The 22,262-nt window shown below is 44.1% G+C and overlaps 2 protein-coding genes across 2 annotated transcripts in view; one reads left to right on the forward strand and one right to left on the reverse strand.

Annotated features, from left to right (window-relative positions):
• GFM2 (GTP dependent ribosome recycling factor mitochondrial 2) overlaps positions 1 to 8,218 on the forward strand; it is a 70,717-nt gene extending 62,499 nt beyond the window's left edge. Inside the window, exon 20 of the mRNA XM_061393248.1 lies at positions 7,718 to 8,218. Within this exon, the coding sequence (XP_061249232.1) occupies positions 7,718 to 7,762 (45 nt within the window). The 3' untranslated portion in view covers positions 7,763 to 8,218. The remainder of the gene's footprint in view (positions 1 to 7,717) is intronic.
• The window catches only part of LOC133233449 (beta-hexosaminidase subunit beta-like), a 32,534-nt gene extending 10,905 nt beyond the window's left edge, over positions 1 to 21,629 (reverse strand). The window contains exons 1-5 of the mRNA XM_061393258.1: positions 21,012 to 21,629; positions 13,878 to 14,023; positions 8,499 to 8,564; positions 3,510 to 3,556; positions 3,139 to 3,249 (exon numbers count right to left, since the gene is read on the reverse strand). Of these exons, the coding sequence (XP_061249242.1) occupies positions 3,139 to 3,249; positions 3,510 to 3,556; positions 8,499 to 8,564; positions 13,878 to 14,023; positions 21,012 to 21,250 (609 nt within the window). The 5' untranslated portion in view covers positions 21,251 to 21,629. The remainder of the gene's footprint in view (positions 1 to 3,138; positions 3,250 to 3,509; positions 3,557 to 8,498; positions 8,565 to 13,877; positions 14,024 to 21,011) is intronic.
• Positions 21,630 to 22,262: the final 633 nt, after the last annotated feature.

Genomic DNA, 22,262 nt, shown 5'->3' on the forward strand with positions numbered 1-22,262 from the left:
TGTATGCATATACAGTGGGACTCTACTCTGCAATAAAAAAGAATGAAATTTTGCTATCTACGAGATGGATGGACTTGGAGGACATGATACCAAGTAAAGTAAGTCATACAGAGAAAGATAAGAACTGACAGCACTTACATGTGGAATCTAAAACATACAACAAACTAGTGACTATAATAAAAAAGCAGCAGACTCAGAAAGAACAAACCCAGTGGGGAGAGGAAAGGAAAAACAATTACACACCACCGATATACATTTCCATTTGTTAATACTTATCTATATCCAGGATTGTTTCCAATGTGTCTGTTTCCTTTTAAAATTTCCTTTTCAACAAGAGAAGGATGTGAAGTATAAATTTCTTTTCACTTTTCAAAAAGCCTATACACAATGCATATCATAAATTAAAACTTTAACTTTGCCCTACTGGAAGAGAGCCAGCTCATGAATTCCCAGTAGCTCTTGGCTACCACTACTGTGGTGTTTGGGAATAGAGCAGAGGAAAAATGGGATTTACAATTCCCACAATTCTGAGATTTTAGTGCCAACTCTTTCTTACAAATGAAAGAAATTCAGTACACACACAACACAAATCCAATTAACATTCTCAGAAATTTGGGGGTCACTGACACTGATTTTATATACACTCTGGAGGAATAAACAATATAATATGTATGTAAATATAAAAGATGATATGAAGAAAATGGAAAATAGGTGGAGAGACTCCCTATCAGAGAATCAGAACATATAGCCTCCCTGCTCAAGATGTGGCAAGAAGGTGGAGCAGGAAGACCCTCTTACTCACCTCCTGCCATAAACACAGCAAAATTACAACTAGTAAGAGCAATTATTGATGAGAAAGACCTGAAAACTAGCAGAAAAAAATTCTTCAGAACTCAAGATACAAAGATGGAAACACAAGGAGACATGTAGGCGGGTCAAGACCCACAGTCCTGGGTAGATGACCCACAAATGGGAAGCTATCACAGTTGCAGAGGTTCTCCCCAAAGGGGTGAGGAATCCGAGCCCATAGCAGGCTGTGCACACCAGGGGGTCCAACACTGAGACAGGGAGCCCCCCAAAACATCTAGCACTGAAGGCCAGCAGGACTTGAATATGGGAGAGCTGAAGGGCTACAAGAGACAGATTGTGCTTTTCAAATTTCACAGACTCTTAGTCCCAAGGCAGAGGCAGTAATTTTTAAGACGCCTGGGTCAGAACCACTTGCTGATGCTAGCCTCCCAGAGAGGCAGGAGACTACTGGGAATGCCCTTGGGAACAAGAGCACCAGAGGGAGCCATCTGGGGAGCTTGCTGACACTGGGATGTCAAGCGCTGTTTTGGAGTCCTCATTCTAGACTGTCAGCACCACAGACTTAACTGCCCATCAACAGGCCAGCGCCAGTCCCAGAAGCCAGTCCCACAGGCAGCTGCCCCAGGGCCCAGCTCTGCCCACCCAGGGAGCAGCAGCCCCCACAGGAGGCAGGGCCTGTTATATAGGAACCTTACGGTAACTACAAACCAAAAACCTATTAATAGGCACACACACAAAGAAAGGAATCCAAACATAACACTAAAGATAGCCATCACATGGCAAGGGAAGAGAGCGAAAGAAGGTAAAAGGAACAAAAAGGAACCATGGAAACAACCCAGAACAATTAACAAAATGACAGTACGTATCTATCCATCAATGGCAACTTTAAATGTAAATAGACTAAGTTCTCCAATCAGAACAGAGTGGACTCAGCCGTAAAAAAATGAAATCTTGCCATTGTGACAACATGGGTAACTCTAGAGGATATTATGTTAAATACATCAGAGATACGTCAGAGAAAGACAAATACCAAGGATCTCTATCTGTGAAACCTAAAAAGCAAAATGAAACAAAAACAGACTGAAATACAGAGAATGGTTGCCAGGAGGGTAAGGGGGTGGGTGAAGATAGGTGAAGAGGATTATGAGGAACGAACCTTCAGCTACGCAATACATAAGCCCTGGGAATGTAATAATACTGTAATAACTATATGGGGATAGATGGATACCAGACTTATCCTGGTGGTCATTTCATAATGTATGCTAATGTCAAACCATGATTTGGTATACCTGGAACTAATAGAATATTGTATGTCAACTACATTTCAATAGAAAAAGAATCATATGTTAATTCATTCTTCAAGTCTAAAATGAAATAAATGGGACATAAAAATGTGTCAGTCTTTGGTAAATGAGATTATGGAATCACTGTTTTATGTATATCTATGTTCAAATATTTTTTACGCTAAGCCTGTATTTCTTCCATTAAAAATTACAATTATGTCTTTTGAAGAAAAAAATCAAGGTTTTAATGGAAATGTAAAATTAACTTTTTTATAACATGCTATGTTCATAAATGATTCAGTGAAGGTACAGGGAAACTTCCTGATCCTCATAAACTGACAGTGATGGGAGGGATGAACCAAAAAAAGTCAGTAAGAGAAGAGTTACGTCAACTTTGCTTCCCAGCTCCCGCCACCTGAGGTTCCATATTTCTTTGGAACATTTTCTTAGTTACAAAGCTGCTCTCAGATTCCTTTCTAGACCACCTACAAAACAGTAAGTGGAGGTCACAAAATTAAAGGTCAGTAACTGGAGATACTGGAGAAGGAAATTGCAACCCACTCCAGTATTCCTGCCTGGGAAATCCCATGGACAGAGGAGCCTGGTAGGCTATAGTCCACGGGGTCAAGAGTCGGACGGAGTAACTCAATAGCAACAGCAGTAGCAGCTAGAGGTAAGGTATTCCTCGTGAAAAGTCTCGACCCATGATTTGACAATTGAGGTTTACACAGAGGGCCAATAGGCAGCATTAAAACTGAGTGTTTTCCTTACCAATGCTACTGAATACTGGGTTAGCCTCTCTCCCACCTCAATGAAAACAAGAGGGTGATTCCCTAGGGGAGCCTCCACTTCTCTGCAGAGGAAATACATTTCTCAGGGAAGGGAGGGAAGAAGTCCACTGCTTATCCTTAGTACACGGAAATACATTAGTATATGGAGAATGAATCCCTTGTTCCAACCAGACAGGAGCATAGCGACCATCATAAAGCAACAACATACAGGAACACTTCTTCAGAACAGACAGTGGGTTAAAATAATTACCTACCAGAGTTTTCAAAATAGTCTTAACGGGCAGAAAGTGTCTAGATGTATCAATTAAGATTCCTCTATGAGGAAACCTGGGAGAATCCACAATGTTGGATTCATTGGCAGTGAACTAAAAGACAAAAGAAAACTTTCATTTATTTTCAGAATTTTCTCCAGTTCAATGATGATTACATGTGTCTATGCAAGTATGAGATGAGATTAATTTAAAACCAAACAAAGTGTAAAAATTACATTTACCATCTAAGAAACACACTTGAGGAGAAGAAACATTCAAGAAGCAATAAATAGCTAAAAAGTTTACATTTTTCCTATAGAATGTTTTATTAAGTCTACCCAATAATGTTAGTAACATACAATAATCATACTTACAGTCCCGTAAGAATCTTGATAAATCAACTGGCTAAAGGTCTCTAAACCTGAGGAAAATAAAATTTATAATTTATTGCATTAATTTATAAAGGAGACAATAAAAGATATATTATCCAAACACAGAACCATAACCAGAAAAGGCAAATAAAATTAAGTATTTTGCTTACTTAATTATGCTATACTCTGTAACATTCTCTAAAATCAAAGCTCAATTAAAAAAAAGTCCCCATTGCTATTAAAAAAAAAATGCTTTACTTTATTGTACCCATACCCGTGTTTGTGTTTGAATGATAAACACAAAAAATAGTGATTTAAGAAAATAAAATTATAGGTCCTTAATAAATTTATATTGGAGAAGGAAATGGCATTATAAGAAAGAGTTTTTATAGTAAATTATTGTAGGCACTGTAGAACATACTGAGAGCGTCAATTCCGAGGCAGGGCGATAAGAAGTCCCGGGGCCCCTGAGGAGCGAGGGCTCTGGGGTTCTCAAGGAGGAGGAAAGGACCAACTTTTTTTTTCTCTACATTCCTTAGTCTTAGTCACATAAAAAGTTTTTTTCTTTAAGCCTGGAACTAATGATTACACAAGAAATAACTCAGTTTAAACTACTTCCTGAAAACTTTCTGACTAATCCTGGTCTGGTAGGATCTTTCTATTGTTAAGTTCTAATCCAGTTATCCTAAAATGTAAATTGTGGGAGTGGGTCTGGTAAAATTTTTACAACCTAGAGACATTCTTTTGATTTATTGTAATAATTAATTTAAAAAGTATATAACTCCCTTGCTAACTGCAGGGAGGGGGGCACTCTCCATGCCCCTTCTGATGTCTGTGTCAGAAGCTTTCTCTGTCCCATTTTCACTTTAATAAAAACTCTGCTACACAAAAGCTCTTGAGTGATCAAGCATGGTCCCTGGTCCCAAAATTAAATCTTTGGAGATCAGGAATCCAACACCCTTTACCATAAGCTATCAGTACCTAATCTTAACAGAGGGCTAAGAGGCTCAGAAAACACCATGAAACCATAAAGGCCCAACTTAAACACTGTTTTATTTATACCTGCAGAGACTTTTTTATTCATGTGCACTGTTCCCTATCAGTTCAGTTCGGTCGCTCAGTCGTGTCCGGCTCTTTGCGACCCCATGAACTGCAGCACGCCAGGCCTCCCTGTCCATCACCAACTCCCGGAGTCCACACAAACCCGTGTCCATTGAGTCAGTGATGCCACCCAACTATCTCATCCTCTGTCGTCCCCTTCTCCTCCTGCCCTCAATCTTTCCCAGCATCAGGGTCTTTTCCAATGAGTCAACTCTTTGCATCAGGTGGCCAAAGTATTAGAGTTTCAGCTTTAGCATCAGTCCTTCCAGTGAACACCCAGGACTGATCTCCTTTAGGATGGACTGGTTGGATCTCCTTGCAGTCCAAGGGACTCTCAAGAGTCTTCTCCAACACCACAGTTCAAAAGCATCAATTCTTCAGCACTCAGCTTTCTTTATAGTCCAACTCTCACATCCATACATGACCACTGGAAAAACCATAGCCTTGACTAGACGGACCTTTGCCGGCAAAGTAATGTCTCTGCTTTTTAATATGCTGTCTAGGTTGGTCATAACTTTCCCTCCAAGGAGTAAGCGTCTTTTAATTTCATGGCTACACTCACCATCTGCAGTGATTCTGGAGCCCAGAAAAATAAAGTCAGCCTATATTACAGGCCAATTCCTCTATCTAGCCTTGACTTTACCAAAATTCATGATTCTACCTGACAACTGTATTGCCAAGGAAAATTTTAACCTAAGAATACAGTATACCTCACTTTATTGTAATTGAGTCCCTTGCATTTCACAGATACTGTGTTTTCTACAAGTCAAAAGTTTGTGGCAACCCTGTTATTGTTAGATGATGATCAGTATTTTTCACCAATAAAGCATTTTTTAAATGGAGGAGGAAACACAACCAACTCCAGTATTCTTGCCTGGGAAATCCCATGGACAGAGGGGGCTGGTGGGCTACAGTCCATGGGGTCACAGAGAGTTGGGCATGACTTACTGACTAAACAATGACAACAATTTTTAAATTAAGGTATGTACCTATCTTTAAGACGTAATGCTAGTGCACTACTGTTGCACTATACTGCTGAAAACTTTTATATGCACTGGGAAACCAAAATATTTCTGTGACTCCCTTTACTGAGATAGTCACTTTACTGCAGTGCTCTAGAACCAAACCCACAGTATCTCCACAGCTTCCCTGTAGTACAAACTCAAGTAACAGAGAAGGTGTGACAACATACTACAAAAACACAGAAGATCGTAAGAGACTACTATGACCAATTATATGCCAACAAATTTGACAACTTAGAAGAAATGAATAAACTCCTAGAGGGAAAACCTACCAAGACTGAATTACGAAGAAACAGAATCTGAGACTGATTATGTAAGGAGATGGTAACAATAATAAAACATCTCCAACAAACAAAGGCCAGGACTGGAAGGTTCACTAGTGAACTCTACTAAACAATAAAAAAGAATTAATTATTAGGATATGACACCAAAAGCAAAAGAAATAAAAGCAAAAATAAATGGGACAACACCAAAGTAAAAAGCTTCTGGACATCAAAGGAAATCATCAACAAAATGAAAAGACAGTCTACCAAAGGGGAGAAGATACTTGCAAATTATGTATCTATTAAGGGGTTAATATATAAAGAACTCAAGCAACTCAATAGCAAAAAACAAACAGTCCAATTAAAAAATGGGTAGAACATTGTGAACAAGTATTTTTTTCAAGGAAGACACATAAATAGCCAACAGGTAAATGAGAAGGTGCTCAGCATCACGAACCATCAGGGAAAGGCAAACCAAAACCACAGGACCTACCCCCTCACACCTGTTAGAATGGCCATGGTCAAAAGCACGAGAAATGACAAGTGCTGGCGAGGACATGCAGTAAAGCATCCCTTATGTACTGTTCATGGGAATATAAACTGGTGAAGACACTATATAGCTACCACATGATCCAGCAATTCCACCTCTGGGTATTTATCCAAAGAAAACAAAACACTAAGTCCCTCCACCCCAAACATATGTACCTCTGTGTTCACTGCAGCATTAACTACAATAGCCAAGATACGGAAACAACCTATCCGTCAAGGGATGAATGGATAAAGATGCGGTGCGCATATGTATACAATGGAATACTGTTCAGCCACAGAAAGAAGGAAATCTTGCTGTTTGCGACAACATGGATGGAACCTAAGGCCGTTATGCTAAATGAAATAAGACAGAGAAAGACAAACACTACATGATCTCAATTAGATGTGGAATCTGAAAAATCAAAAACCAAGCTCATAAGTATAAAAATAGATTGGGAGTTACTAGAGGCAGGGGTAGGGGGTGGGCAAAATGGGTGAGGGGTCTAAAGTACAATCTTTCGTGTGTTCATAGGTTCTAGGACGTGAGGCCCAGCATAGGACTGTGATTAATAAATACTGTGCTACCTATTTGCAAGTTGCTAAAAAGAGTAAATCTCAGAAGTTCTCATCCTAAGAAAAGCAATTCTTTTCTAACTATGTGTGGTGACGGGTGGAAACTAAACTTACTGTGGTGATCATTTGCATTATATACAAATATCAAATCATTATGTTGTAAAACTGAAACTAATATAATTTTATGTCAATTATATCTCAAGAAAATTAGGGAAGAATAAAAAGTTCAAAGCTGCTTTGGCTATGTCTTCTTCCTACCCCCAAATACAGAATAACTTTGGAATTTTCTGTTACGTGGCAGCACCCTCAAATATCATTTATGGCACATTTGTTATTTTCACAGTCTGACAGGAAGTAGAAAATAAGGACTTCCTGGACTGGATTCACAAAACGCTCTCAAAAGTTGTTATGTGGATCAGGACAGAGATCAATAAAGCTGATTTCCCTAACTGGCCCCAGACTAGACAGGCAGACCAAAGTGGTAACAGTTTAACATCACATCCCATTATATGTAAATAATCTAGATGATAATATATGTAGTTACATTTGCAGTAAGTAAATGTCCCAATGCCTGAACTTTGAAGTTCAGACTGAAAGTCACAGGAAAAGCTTTTAAGGTTCTTCTCTGCTCACTGCCTCCAATCACTCTAGAGTATATTTTTATCTTTTCACAGCATTCTTGCAAACTTTGTTACATTCAGGGAAGGGTTCTCTTCTTTTCTAGGTCATCATAGTGTGTGTGGTTGCTCTGTTCCTGAACTTTTCTTGAGACTCCCAGGATCAAATCATTCCTGGCCAAGAAACAGAAGAAGAATCGTTTGATTCCCCAGTGGATTCAGATGAAAATGGATAATGAGATCAAGTACAACTCCACTCCTGAAAGGAGACACTGGAGAAGAACCAGCTGAGTCGATAAGGACTCTCACATGCCATGGCACATGCATTTATGCTGCGCTGAGGTCATGAGCATCTTAGCACAGCAAGCAGAAAACATCACCACACATGGAGAGTTGGACATGTTTTATTGGGAACATGATTTTCCTCTTCGTTTTTCTGCTTCTGCACTAGTAGACTGGTACAGAAAAAAATGTGAGTATACTGTTGTTTGAATTAATAAATCAAATGCAGAAAGGACATGCTTGCTACTGAAGGTGACAAGAGGGGACGCATGATAAAACAAAATCTAACTGGTGCACATCAAGGCCATTTTAACTATTTATTTTAACAATAAATATTACAGTTCAAGAACATCAAGGAATTGCAGCATTATGAATGCAATAACCTTCAAACATTTTTAAAAGGTCAAATGATCTTTCATTAAGTGGTATATATAAATGATCTTAGTGGTATATACAGTACTGAATGGAAATTGTTTTGGAAATACCCAACAAATCTATAAAGGGCCCAAGGAAGCAAAGTTTTCTACTAATATGCTTGATTTCCCAAAGTGGCAACTGAAACTATTTCCTTACTAGAAAATAACAATGAAACTACATAGAACTTACCTCGTAATACTCCCCAAACCCTGTTGGCAGTGAGCGTGGCCACTGGTCCTTTCACCAGTAAAGTATCTGTATTGGAAAAAAGAAAAAAATGTCTCTTGTTGGTGACAGATGGTAACATTTTACATTATATACAAATATCAAATCATTATGCTGTAAACCTGAAACTAATATAATGTTATGTCAATTATACCTCAAAAACCCAGTAAAGAATAAAAAACCCTCTGCTTCCTCATCACCTGCACGGCCACCAGCACTCAGGGTGGCGCGTGACAGCTGGTGACACCTAGGGAAAACAGGTCTATCCACAGCGAGTCATCGGGTGACAGTCTTCTGACGAGGTAGCCTTTCCATCAGAACAGAGTCCTGAGTTCGGCTTATGTGTAAAAATGGACAGAAATACTGACTCACCACGTTGTGAAAGGGGAGTGAACACAGTGTCGTAAGGTAATTATACTCCAAAAACAAGCAAGCTCACAGAAGGACAGAGAAGACTCTTGGTTACCAGAGGCGGGTGGTAACTGGACAAAGGCAGGCAAAAGGTACTCACTTCTGGTTATAAGATAAATGAGTACCAGGGACGTAATGCACAACATGATGAACAGTTAGCACGGCTGTGTGCTATACACGAAAGCTGTCCAGAGAGTAAATCGTAAGAGTTCTCATCAAGAAAAAATGTTTTTCTGTCTTTAATTTTGTATGTACATGAGATGACGGTCACTAATTTCCTGAGACGATCATTTCACGACGTATGTGAGTCGGATCACTGCACTGCACACCTGGACCTGCACGGTGCTGGGTGTCAGTTGTGCCTCAGTGAAACTGGAAGGAAGAATGTTTTGCTTTTTCCTTCAATGATACACAGTACATTTCCCAAAACATATCATTGTATTTCTGGATCATTCTTTTCTCCTGAGCTCCAAACCTGTTTCTCCAACTGCCTTCTGTATGTCCTCACTTAGAAGTCCCGTGAAAAGTGAAAGTTGCTCAGTCCTGTCCGACTCTTTGCGACTCCATGGAATTCTCCAGGCCAGAATACTGGAGTGCGCAGCCTTTTCTGTCTCCAGGGGATCTTTCGAACCCAGGTCTCCCATATTTCTAGGGGATTCTTTACCACCTAAGCCACATGGGAATCCCAAGAATATTGAAGTGGATAGCCTACCCCCCTTCTCCAGGGGATCTTCCCAACCCAGGAATCGAACCAGGGTCTCCTGCACTGCAGGCGAATTCTTAACCAGCTGAGCTACCAGGGAAGCCCCAGAAATCCCATAGGTTCTTCCTTAAGCTCCAGAAGCCCCAGACTGAACTCTTCCCTCTTCTCACTCGCTGGGCTCTGGACTCATCCTCTCCTCACTCCAGCCAGCCGAGTAGCTCAAGTCAGGAACCTGGGTGTCGTCTCCATGATTCCTCATTCTCCCTTACTGGAGAGTTCTCTCCCACTACCCCTCTACAGAGCAGGGTCTTACTTAAGCTAAAAATTTAAGTCAAAAGGGCAAACTCCTTAGTGCCCATAATTCCTTGATGAAGCCTCTGGTATCAGTCTTGCACTCTGTAAGACCAGAGATTTCTCTACTCCAGCCCTTCTCTCCCTGTGCCCCAACTTGCCCCGTACCTAATACCCCTAACATTGTCCTGAATCTTCCTTACCACTCACTTGCTGGGATCTTGCTTGTCGTAATCTGCCTTCTAACGCAGGGGACAGGAGTTCAATCTTTGGTTGGGGAGCTAAGGTCCCACATGCCGAGGTGCAACTGAGCGCACGCACTGCAACTAGAGGCTGTCCCAACAGTCATTTCAGTGTTGAGAGAGCTTTCTCGTGGGCTCATCCACAGAAAAAGTAAGGCACCAGAAGGCACAGAGAGGTGGAAAGCTAAAGGGATGAGACCAGGAAGACTCTGCAACAGCAGACACTCAAGGGCTGCAGGGTCATGGTCTAACATGGTGTCTCTGCTTCATCCTCACCCTGCACCACCATCACCCAGGCTGCTGCCTAACAGTTGGCTACACATAGGGAAAACAGCTCTATCAACAGCCAACAATCCGGTGACAATCTTCTGACAAGGAAGCCTTTCCATCAGACGAACAGTTGAGAGTTAGCTAAAGGCCAGGCTAAGAACGGTATTGCTGTTATGACCACAGTCGAATCACGATTCCTCCCCGCTATTAAATCCTTAGTTTAAGCTCCCTAAATAGAACTCACCATTTCACTGGTCACGGTTTAAAAGCCAGTTTTTGCCACATTCCACTTCTGAGATCTCCTGGAATCAGTCAGCACAAAGACTTGTCTAAACCATTAACAGGTGGCATATACCTGATGCCAATTATTCCCAACAGCTGAGGACTGGCTGATACTTAAAAGGATTCTGATTCAACCCAATGCAAAGCCCCACAGATAAAGCCATAAGGAGGAGACTGTGTTTCCTGAATATACGGACAAATAAGCTATAGAATTTTTATTTCAAAGCCGAATTCTTAGTCTTAACACTGATAGGCTCCCTGAGGTGGAACAAAGGCATCTCTCTTTCAGTTATCCCTTTCTATACTTTTTGCACCACACTGCTGTTTTGAAGGGTTTACATGCAAATAACAGCAATGGGTTCCTCTTTTTAATAAAATGTTATAGGTAAGACTGAAATCCCCCGTGAGATGCCCACTGAACTGCCCCTTCTTGCCTTAGAGGAAACAGCAGGGCCTTTCCTGGGCGCTGCTATGTCCACGCGACAAGGAACAGAATGCTGCTTTACGTGCACCTTCCTGCACATGCTGCTATATAAACGGGACCCTCCTGCACACAGTGTGATGTGTCTTCCCTTGCCCAGCTCAGCAGTTTATCTTGGCAAGTCCTCCGTGTCGTTCTGTCTCCACTTCTTCTTTAAGTACTGTGTTTATTGGCGTGTGCTGCACTGGGTCGTCACTGCTGCGCGTGGGCTTTCTCTAGCTGCGGCGGGCGGGGACTCCTCTCGAGTGGCAGTGCACGGGGGTCTCGCTGTGGTCGTCTCTCTTGTGCAGAGCACAGGCTCTCAGGCACACAGGCTTCAGTCGCCTGGCACATGGGCGCAGTAGTTGTGGCTGTGGGGTTTAGCTGCTCCTCAGCATATGGGATCTTCCCAGATCAGGGGGCGAAACGCACGTCCTCTCTATTGGCACACAGATTCTTAAACACTGGACCACTAGAGAAGCCCTGTAACTCCACTTGTTCATTCTCAATTGTTGAAGAGTATTCTCTAGTGTCAACTGACAAGATATATGCAGCCATTCTTCTAGTGGAGAACACTTCGTTTTGCTTATAAACATTCACTGTGGCAGACAAACCACAGAGAGCATTCTTGATGTATGTAATGACTTCTCTATGGTAGAAATCAGTCTACATCTGGTTCTGAGGAGATGCCTGTTTTTATTTTACTTGATGCTGCTGTTAACACTCGTCAGTTTCTCCAAGATTTCCTCATACCCTTTGGACAATGGTTGGTATCTTGTTATTTCCATTTGTGTGTTACTTCTATCATCAACAACTACTTTAAAACTAGTTTATCCTTTAACCAGAATATTTCATGGGTAGCTTATCTCCAGAAGTCTCCCTTTCAGAAAAATGCGGTTTGCAAAGCTGAATGCAAGACAGACTGTAACTCCCCAGCCTCGACACATTCCATTGTTTGGATTTTACAATATGTCATTGTACTGCCAGTCAGCAAAGATTCCTTGCTAATTTGCTGATCATTCCTCAATTCAGATTGCAAAATCTAATTCATAACGTGTCTAACTGCTAACTGTCAACTCACATGACTAATGTGGCAAACCGTCCTGATTCTAAGAACAGCCACAGAATGGAAGAGAAATGAAGTTCTTTTGCAAAAAGATGTTATCAAGGCATCAAGAAATCGCATCTCTAATCTAACCAAAAGGATGAAGAGATGGACTTTAACTGTCTGTGAAGCAGTCTGAGAACAAAGGGGTTACTCTTTTCTCTAAGATGTGCATTTTCCTTTCTATTTTGACACCTGACTCAACAGCCTGCTCTTTCTGCACTCATCTTAAATTACCCATTGCTCTTCTTTGATTCCTTGATACAATTCAATGTAATTTCCAGTTGGTACATGCTATGATAAAGGTCTGCCCATCTGCTTATTCTTTCTAGAACAAGTTAGGAAAAGCCTTGGATAAGAATATTTTACACAAACAAAAAATTATGTAGCTAAATATTGATTATATTTTCAATCAATATAAATGAAGATGGAATAGAAATATAATACAACATAAATATAAATGAAAGTGAAAAACTTCATCCCTCTCAGTTCTGCATTATCTATGTGTCAACTTAGTTATGAACAGAAATCATGCCAGGACTTCTCTAGAGGTCCAATGCTTAGGATTCTGTGCCTCTACTGCAAGGGGCACAGGTTCAGTTCTTGGTCAGGGAACTAAGATCCCACATACTGTGCCCAAAAAAGAGAGAGAGAGAAAGATCATGCCTATAAGCACAAGCTTGATTTTTAAAAAAACGATCTAGATGTCCAAAATTAAGGGATAAGCCAAGTAAGATCTGGCATATCCATACAATTGGTTGAACATTATTCAGCCACTAAAAATGCTGTCATTGAAAAACATTTAGTGAAATTCATGTTTGTAGGCAAAAAAGAGGCTTCCCAGGTCGTGGTAGTGGTAAAGAACCTGCATGTCCATGCAGGAGACATGAGAGATATGGGCTCAATCCCTGGGTCATGAAGATTCTCTGGAGAAAGGAATGGCAAACCACTCCTGTGTTCTTGCCTGGGAAATCCCATGGACAGAGGAGCCTGGCAGAGTACAGTCCACGGGGTCTCAAAGAGTTAGACACGACTGAAGCAACTTAGCATAGCACATGCAAAAGAGAAAAACAGAAAACCACATGTACAGAATTAGACCCCCCTTTCATGCCATTCTTTATCTTATGCTTTTATTTATATCTATGTAAAATATTCAAATACATTACTCTGCAAAAAAAATATATTAAGTAACAGAGGTTAACTCTTGAGTGCTGGGATTATGAATAATTTAATTCCTCCTCTTCACTTACTGTACTTAAAGATTTCTGCAATGATTACGTTTTAGTTTTGCCATCAGACTTTTAACAGTAATTATTTAGTTATTTATTATTGCCAGTGTGCAGCATGTGGGACTTTGGTTCCCCATCCAACGATCAAACCTGTGCTCCCTGCAGTGGAAGTGCAGAGTCTTAACCACTGGACCACCAGTGAAGTTCCCTCATGGTTATTTTTTAAATAATAATTATAAACTCGCTGGTTAAGAGCTCACAATAGTTCATGGAGTAGAGTCAGCTTCTGGCCCTGGAGTCTGTAACAAGCAGCTTTGTGTACAGTCCATTCCTATGACACAGGTACTCACAAGACTCATCTGAAGTGATGCTGGGGAAACTGTCACACTCTGGGTCCATGATGACAGAGACTTCAAGTTTCTGTAACTCCATTTCACTTGGAATTTTATTATGGCCATGATGCCACTTGTAGAAACCAAAAATATAGTCATAATATCTGTGTGAGAGAGAAATTCAAACAAATTATTAAGCCATTGCTCATTCGCTAAGTCAGGTCTGACTGTGACTCCTTGGAGTACAGCACACCAGGCTTCCCTGTCTTTCAGTATGTCCCAGAGTTTGCTCGAACTCTTTTCCATTGAGTCAGTGATGCCATCCAGCTATCTCATCCTCTGTCCTCCCCTTCTCTTCCTGCCCTAATGTTCCCCAGCATCAGGGTCTTTTCCAGAGTCAGCTCTTCACATCAGGTGGCCCAAGAATTAGAACTTCAGCACCAGTCCTTCCAATTAATGTCCAGGGTTGATTTCCTTTAGGATCAACTGGTTTGATCTCCCTGCAGTTCAAGGGACTCTCCAGAGTCTTCTCCAGCACCACAATCTGAAAGCATCAATTTTTCAGTGCTTAGATCTCTTTATGGTCCAACTCTCACATCCACACGGGACTACTGGAAAAACTATAGTTTTGATTATATGGACCTTTGTCAACAAAGTGATGTCTGTGCTTTTTAATACACTCTCTAGGTTTATCATAGCTTTCCTTCCAAGAAGCAAGGGTCTTTTAATTTTCTGGCTGCAGTCACTGTCTGCAATGATTTTGGAGCCCAAGAAAATGAAAACTTTCACTGTTTCCATTGTTTCCTTCTTTGCCATGAAGTGATGTGACTGGATGCCATGATCTTAGCTTTTTGAATGTTGAGTTTTAAGCCAGCTTTCTCCCTGTCTTCTTTCACCCTCATCAAGAGACTCTACTGCTTTTCACTTTCTGCCATACTAGAGTGGGATCCGGTATAGTTGATAAGCATTGTAGCCATTTTTATTGAAAACAAAAGCAGAAAGGGGTGACAGAGGATGAGATGATTAGATAGCATCAGGGACTCAACGGGCATCCATTTGCGCAAACTCTGGGAGATAATGAAGGACAGAGGGGCCTGATGTGCCACAGTCCATAGGGTCACAAAGCATCTCACATGACAAGCCAAGTTTTAAATACATACGTGGTAGGAGGTGATGTCGTTGACTCCTCACACCCCTGCTACCTGGTATGAGTCCAGCTAGAAGCTCCCACCTCAAGCTGCACGTCAGCATCACCTGGGAACATTTTGCAAACAGGTACTGATGTCCAGCGGCTTCCCTGGTGGCTCACCTGGCAAAAGACTCTGCCAACAATGTGGGGCCTGGGTTCCATCCCTGGGTAGGGAAGACCCCCTGGAGAAGGGAAAGGCTACCCACTCCACTATTCTGGCCTGGAGAATTCCATGGATTGTATAGTCCACGGGGTCACAAAGAGTCGGACACAACCTAGCGACTTGGACTTTCACTGATGTCCAGATCTTCAGAATCAGAGTCTCTGAGAGTGTGATTTTAAAAGTTGCCTGGGCCACGACCCCAAGTGACTCTTATGAGGTCCCCATTATAAAAGTACTCAAACGAATAATCCTGGGTGTGCAAGCCCATTCTGACGAGTGATGGGGCAGAGATGGGAGAAGGGTGAGCATTCCTCTCTGAGGTGAGCACCAAGAAGAAAACTTTCTCTGTATGTGGTAACAACACAGGTAGCAGCCACACCAAAGAAAGCACGTCAGAGATGACAAGAATAGATTTCCTAATGATACTGTTGAGCCATGTAGCCAACTAGCCCTGAAATCCTGCCTGCTTTTGGACTTCCCAATGTGTGAGATTCTTTACTGTCTGAGCCACCAACGACTGAATGGTTCAAGATTGAGAAAGGAGTAGACAGGGCTGTCTGCTGTCACCCTGTTTGTTTAAACTGTACGCTGAGCACATCATGAGAAATGCTGGACTGGATGAGTTATCAGCTGGAATCAAGATAGGCGGGAGAACCTTAGACATAGGGATGACGCCACTCTAATGGTAGAAAGTGAAGAAAAACTAAAGAGCCTCCTGATAAGGGTGAAGGAGGGGAGAGAAAGAGCTGGCTTAAAACTAAACATTAAACAAACTAAGATCATGGCATCTGGCCCCATTAGGTGGGGGTTTAGATGCTAAGTCATGTCTGACTCTTGCAACCCCATGGACTGTGGCCTGCCAGGTTCCTCTGTCCACGGGACTCTCGAGGCAAGCATACTGAAGTAGGTTACCATTTCCTTCTCCAGAGGATATTCCCACACCAGGGATCGAATCCGGGTCTCCAGGTTTGCAGGCAGATTCTTTACCGAATTAGCTACTGGCCCCATTACTTCATGGAAAACAGAGGGGGAAAAGGTGGAAGTTAGTGACAGATTTCTGCTTCTTGGGCTCTAAAAGCACTATGGATGGTGACTGTAGCCATGAGATCGGAAGATATTTGCTTCTTGGCAGGAAAGCTATGAAAACTAGACAGCATGCTGAAAAGTAGAGACATTACTTTGTGGACAAAGGTCTGTATAGTCAAGGCTGTGGTCTTCCCAGTGGTCACATATGGTTGTGAGAGTTGGACTGTAAAGAAGGCAGAGCACCTAAATATTGATGCCTTCAAACCGCAGTGCTGAAGAAGACTCCTGAGAGTCCCTTAGACAGCAAGGAGATCAAACCAGCCAATCCGAAGGGAGATCAACCCTGACTATTCACTGGAAGGACTGAAGCTGAAGCTCTACTATTTTGGTCATCTGATGTGGACAGCTGACTCATTGGAAAAGTCCCTGATGCTGGGAAAGATTGAGGGCAGAAGAAGAGGGTATCATATGATGAGATGGCAGGATGGAGTCACCGATACAAGGAAATGAACTTGGGCAAACTTCAGAAGATGGTGAGGGACAGAGGTCTGGTGTGCTGCCTCCATGGGGTCGCAGAGAGTTGGACACGACTGGGCAACCGAACAACAACAACATGTGAGATAACAGGTTTTCTTTTCTGCTCAAGCAGACTGAGTCGGGGCTCCTGTTACCTTCCAACCAAAGTATCCCAGCTAATAACACCAAAGAATCCTTACTAGGGCCTGGGAAATTTACATTCTGCTGGTACCCAACTATCAGAGGAAGAGGGTAGGAAATAAACATTTGAAGGTACTAGAAGATAAAAGATCACATAGTCTTCAAAGCCTAAGATATGCAACAGATTCTGAGAAGCCAGAAGGCTGCATAAGCTACTTATATATAAGACTGTCCAGTGTTTTTTCCAGGGAAGTAAGGAGAGATGGGAAAGTTCTGATGAACTTGGAAGTATATGGAAGTTAACCAGTGACTTCCATATAGCCAGTTAACTACAGTGAAACAGATAAAGGTGCTGAGGAAAATCATTAGCTTAGGAAAATCTTTTTATAATTTAAAAATACATTATTTATTTACTTGGCAGGGCTGAGCCTTAGTTCTGGCATGTGGGATCTAGTTCCCCTACTGAGGACTGAACCTGGGCTCCTGCATTGGCAATGTCCAGGAAGTCTAGTAAGCCCCTGAACCACCAGGGAAATCCCTATCGAAAAATCCTGACAGATTCAAAAGAAAATAAAGATCACGAAACTATTAGCTAACAATGCATCCTAGGGCTTCCCAGGTGGCGCTAGTGGTAAAGAACCCAGCTGCCAATGCATGAGACACAGAGACGGTGGTTCCATCCCTGGGTTGGGAAGATACCCTGGAGCAGGAAATGACAACCCGCTCCAGTATTCTTGCCTAGAAAATTCTATGGGCAGAGGCGCCTGGAGGGCTACAGCCCATGGGGCCACGAGTCAGACACAACTGAATACATAGTAATCTTATATATGCTGCTGCTGCTGCTGCTAAGTCGCTTCAGTCGTATCCAACTCTGTACGACCCTATAGACGACAGCCCACCAGGCTCCCCCATCCCTGGGATTCTCCAGGCAAGAACACTGGAGTGGGTTGCCATTTCCTTCTCCAATGCATGAAAGTGAAAAGTGAAAGTGAAGTCGTTCAGTCGTGTCTGACTCTTAGCAACCCCATGGACTGCAGCCCACCAGGCTCCTCCGTCCATAGGATTTTCCAGGCAAGAGTACTGGAGTGGGGTGCCATTGCCTTCTCCGAATCTTATGTATACATTACCACAATTAAAAAAAAAATTTTTAAGGGAAATTAAAGCTGTCAGCAGCTTTAAGATTTGAGTCAGATGCTGGCTGTCCGAAATAAGGAAAAGCTTGGCTCTGGATATTAAAACTCTAACAGAAAACCCAAAAGGATCTGATGGTGGTATCCGAGGTGTGTATGAACACTCAATAAGTCCATCGTCTCAAACTCTTTGCGACCCCATGGATTGTAGCCTGCCTGGCTTCTCTGTCCACGGAATTTTCCAGGCAAGGATACTTGAGTGGGTAGCCACTCCTTACGGTCTCCTGCATTGCAGGCAGATTCCTTACCATATGAGCCACCAGGGAAGCCCATTTTAGCTTGTCGGGATCTGAAACTAAAGTTTCAGTTAACCAAGGAGGGAAAAAGGGAAAAAGAAAAAGAAAAAACTGGCATGCGATCTTGTTCTAAAAGCTAAGGAAGTAGCCATGTACCAGACAGACAGAACTCTGCCTGCAAAATGCATACTGTTTCAAAGCAGGGGTTGATACAAGTGGGAGACAGGCGCCATGAGGATCTGAACACACTGGGGCCTCGGTTTTACCTGTTCTCCATGGCCTACACATTCTAGAACACCCCATCATCTCTAAACCTTTTCAACACCATCATGCCTTTTCTCTGAAGCAGTAAAGGCCCCTCCTCGCTTCCTAGAACACTCTCCTGAACGCTTTCAAGTCTCAGCCATAAGGGCTAATGTTTTATAGCCTGCTTCCTAACATGCAGGGTATAATTAATAGCTGCTTGCCACACAGGGCACAAATTAGTTACGCAAAGTCCTCAGATAACTCCCTGCACTTCCTTAGGATGCCAAGCCTTGTTTTTCAAACCATCTCACAGCTTATTCAAGTTCTGCTTATCTAACCATGGTTGCCTTACATCATCCACGCTTTCTTGCCATACTCATACCATTCAGCTTATCACTGTGTCCTTGTTTTACTAGCAGTATGGCACAGAAGGAAAATCCAGTTTTACGAACTGAGTCCCAGGGCAAATGAGGTGTGTTTATTTTTAAAAGATTCCCAAGTCAAGATCTTCCATTAAATGGCCTTCAGGTACCTTTTCCTTCTCAATATCCCAAGGCTGGTAATCAACCACCTTGATGCTACTTCTTCACCCAGACTCTAGCCATTCTGACCTGATGGCAGATTCAACACCAAAGGCTCCCTTAGAGTATACATCCAAAATGAGGGTAACATGGTCCCTCTTCTTATCTAGTGGTTCCCAACTGAAGGAGAAGAAACCATCTCTGCCATCGACTTTGTAAGTCTCTGCGGCCTAAGCCTAAGTCCGAGGCCTAGCTGGGGTCAGCAGGTGCTAATCTGACTAGTCCTGCATTTACCTCCCAGCTGCGTGGTGTCCTGCAAGCACAATTAAGCTCTAACGACCTCAGGGAACAAGGACCAAAATCTGAGGGAGGGAAGGACCTGTACAGTGGGCACCAAACCACACTCCTTCAGGGCACCTTTACGACAGTCCTGCCCTTTAGGACAGGTCAAAGACTGAAGCTTCTTGAGACATCTCCCCAAGGGCAGTCGCCTTGCACACGATGTAGTTAGCAAAGCTAGCGCTGTGGCACAACACCACAAATCAACTCCTACTGTTGCTCAGTCAGTAAGTCGTGTCCCACCCTTTGTGACTCCAGGGACTGTAGCCCGCCAGGCTCCTCTGTCCATGGGGCTTTTCCAGGCAAGAATGCTGGAGTGGTTGCCATCTCCTCCTCCAGGGGATCTTCCCCACCCAGGTAGGGATGGAACCCATGTCTCTTGTGTCTCCTGCATTGGCAGGCAGATTCTTTCCAGCTGAACCACCAGAGAAGCCCCACCCCACACCCCCCAATCAACTTGACATCAATTTTAAAAAGAAAAAGCTAGCACTGTGGGCTGCCTCCGGAGAGGGCAATGGCACCCCACTCCAATACTCTTGCCTGGAAAATCCCATGGATGGAGGAGCCTGGAAGGCTGCAGGCCATGGGGTCGCTGAGGGTCGGACGCGACTGAGCGACTTCACTTTCACTTTTCACTTTCATGCATTGGAGAGGGAAATGGCAACCCACTCCAGTGTTCTTGCCTGGAGAATCCCTGGGACGGGGGAGCCTGATGGGCTGCCATCTATGGGGTCGCACAGAGTCGGACACGACTGAAGCGACTTAGCAAGGTGGGTTGCCTCCCTACTACACAATTCACCCTGTGGCCAATGAGGTTACAGACCTGAGGCTGGAGGGCTGAGAGGTGCTAAGGATCTAAACAGGAAGCTGGGAGAGCAAGCACATAAGTGTTTCTGGCAAACAAAAGGAGAAGCAGGTACTGCAGCGCAGTGACATACCAAAGTAGTTAGGAGAAACTATCCAGCACTTTGCATGGAACAGGGATTTTGGAAGGGAAGGGGAGTTTGGGGCAATGCTTCAACCTAAGGACTTTCTGCCACCTGAACTGTTACCAGATTGGGGGAGGAGAGATTGCCTATCAACGACAAGCCACTTCGGGAAACCCCTAGTCCCCAAACTTTAAGAACCCATCTTTCTCTTAGAATTCCGTCCAGATAAACTGCCTTTAACCCTCCATCCACTCCATTCTCCGAGGCGAACATGGCCACAAACTCTGAGCACCCTACTCCTTCCGCTCAATATCCTGCACCCAAAACAGGGTTCCAGAGCACCCAGGAAGTCCCTTAGGAGGCGGGGGTGGGGGGAGATGACGGAGGTCAGGGGAAGAGCTTGGGTTTCAGTCCCTGCTGGTTCAAGCGGGCTCTGCTCTCTTCTAGACCCGTGACTTTGGTCTGGTCACTGGCCGGTTCACCTGTCAAATAGGGGCAAGAGCGTCGGCGAGGCTGGATGGCTGTGCAGGTGGTAAGAGGCTCTCAGGCTCGCCTCCTCTCGGCCCCCGCGCCTGCGCTGCGTCCCAGGGTGGTCCGTCCCTCCCCGTCCCGGGGTCTCCAGGTTCCCTCCCTGGCCGCCCGTCGGGAGCGCTCACCGCCGAAACGCTTCCTGCAGGACTGCGCAGGAGGGGCCAGCCTTGGAAGTGGGGCTGTGCCCGAAGAAGAAGTTTCCGGGCGAGAGGTAAAACAAGCGCGGGGTCGTCTTCAGAGAGACAGGGAGGGGCCAAAGATTCAGGTCTCCCGAAGCAGAAACGCGCGGGTTCCGCGCCGCCAGCGCCGCCAGCAGCGCCAGCAGCCCGGGTAGTCTCAGCCTCGCCAGCCCGCGCTGCTCCATGGCTGCTCGGCTGCTCAGCTGCTCTCCACCGGGGGCCGCTCCGTAAGCACCAGCCGCCGCCTTGGCTCCGGACTTCCCGTCCGGATCCGGGGGCGGGTACGTGCAGCGAGAGAGCCCGAAAGTCACCTGACTGTGCTTCGCCCGGGCTCCGCCTCCAGGCGGGTGGGCCGTCCTCGGGATCACCGCCCCGCCTCGGCTCCGCCTCCACAGGGCTGGGGCGGCCACCCGGACCACCGCCCGGACGCAGCAGACGACTGCGCCCAGCCCAACCCGGGTTTCCCTACACCCAGACTTCCTGTTGGCAGAACGGACGCCACGGATCGCCCAACTTCCTCCAGTCCCTAACACCAGATAGTTGCCCCTAAGTCTGGATTTCTCTAAAAACGGCAGTTCGACTTTAAATATTAAAGCCTGCCTTCAGAACTCCTTAGGACAGAGTTTTGAACACTTGGGAGGTTAAAGATTAGGCAGGAGATACTGCTGCTAAGTCGCTTCAGTCGTGTCCGACCCTGTGCAACCCCATAGATGGCAGCCCACCAGGCTCCCCCGTCCCTGGGATTCTCCAGGCAACACTGGAGTGGGTTGCCATTTCCTTCTCCAATGCATGAAAGTGAAAAGTGAAAGTGAAGTCGCTCAGTCGTGTCCGACTCTTCGCGACCCCATGGACTGCAGCCTACCAGGCTCCTCCGCCCATGGGACTTTCCAGGCATGAGTACTGGAGTGGGGTGCCATTGCCTCTGCCTCCATAAGAAAATGGGCGATATTCAATCTTCCCACTTAGACATGATCTCTGACTTTGTAAAGTCGGCTATGCTTATCGTCCAAGTCTCATAGCCTACTTGAGACGGCCTTTCTTATTTCTTCTTAGGCATGTTGCTAGCTATTTCATTGCTTTGCTGCTGGTGTTAATAGAATCGCTCCCTCCCCTAGCTCCCCCTTTCTCCACAGAAATGATGCAAGAATGAGGTAGACGTTTAGGTCTTGGCCTGGAAATATCTTTCCATCTGCTGCT

Source organism: Bos javanicus, chromosome 20, assembly GCF_032452875.1.
Source record: "Bos javanicus breed banteng chromosome 20, ARS-OSU_banteng_1.0, whole genome shotgun sequence".
Taxonomy (NCBI): Eukaryota; Metazoa; Chordata; class Mammalia; order Artiodactyla; family Bovidae; genus Bos; species Bos javanicus.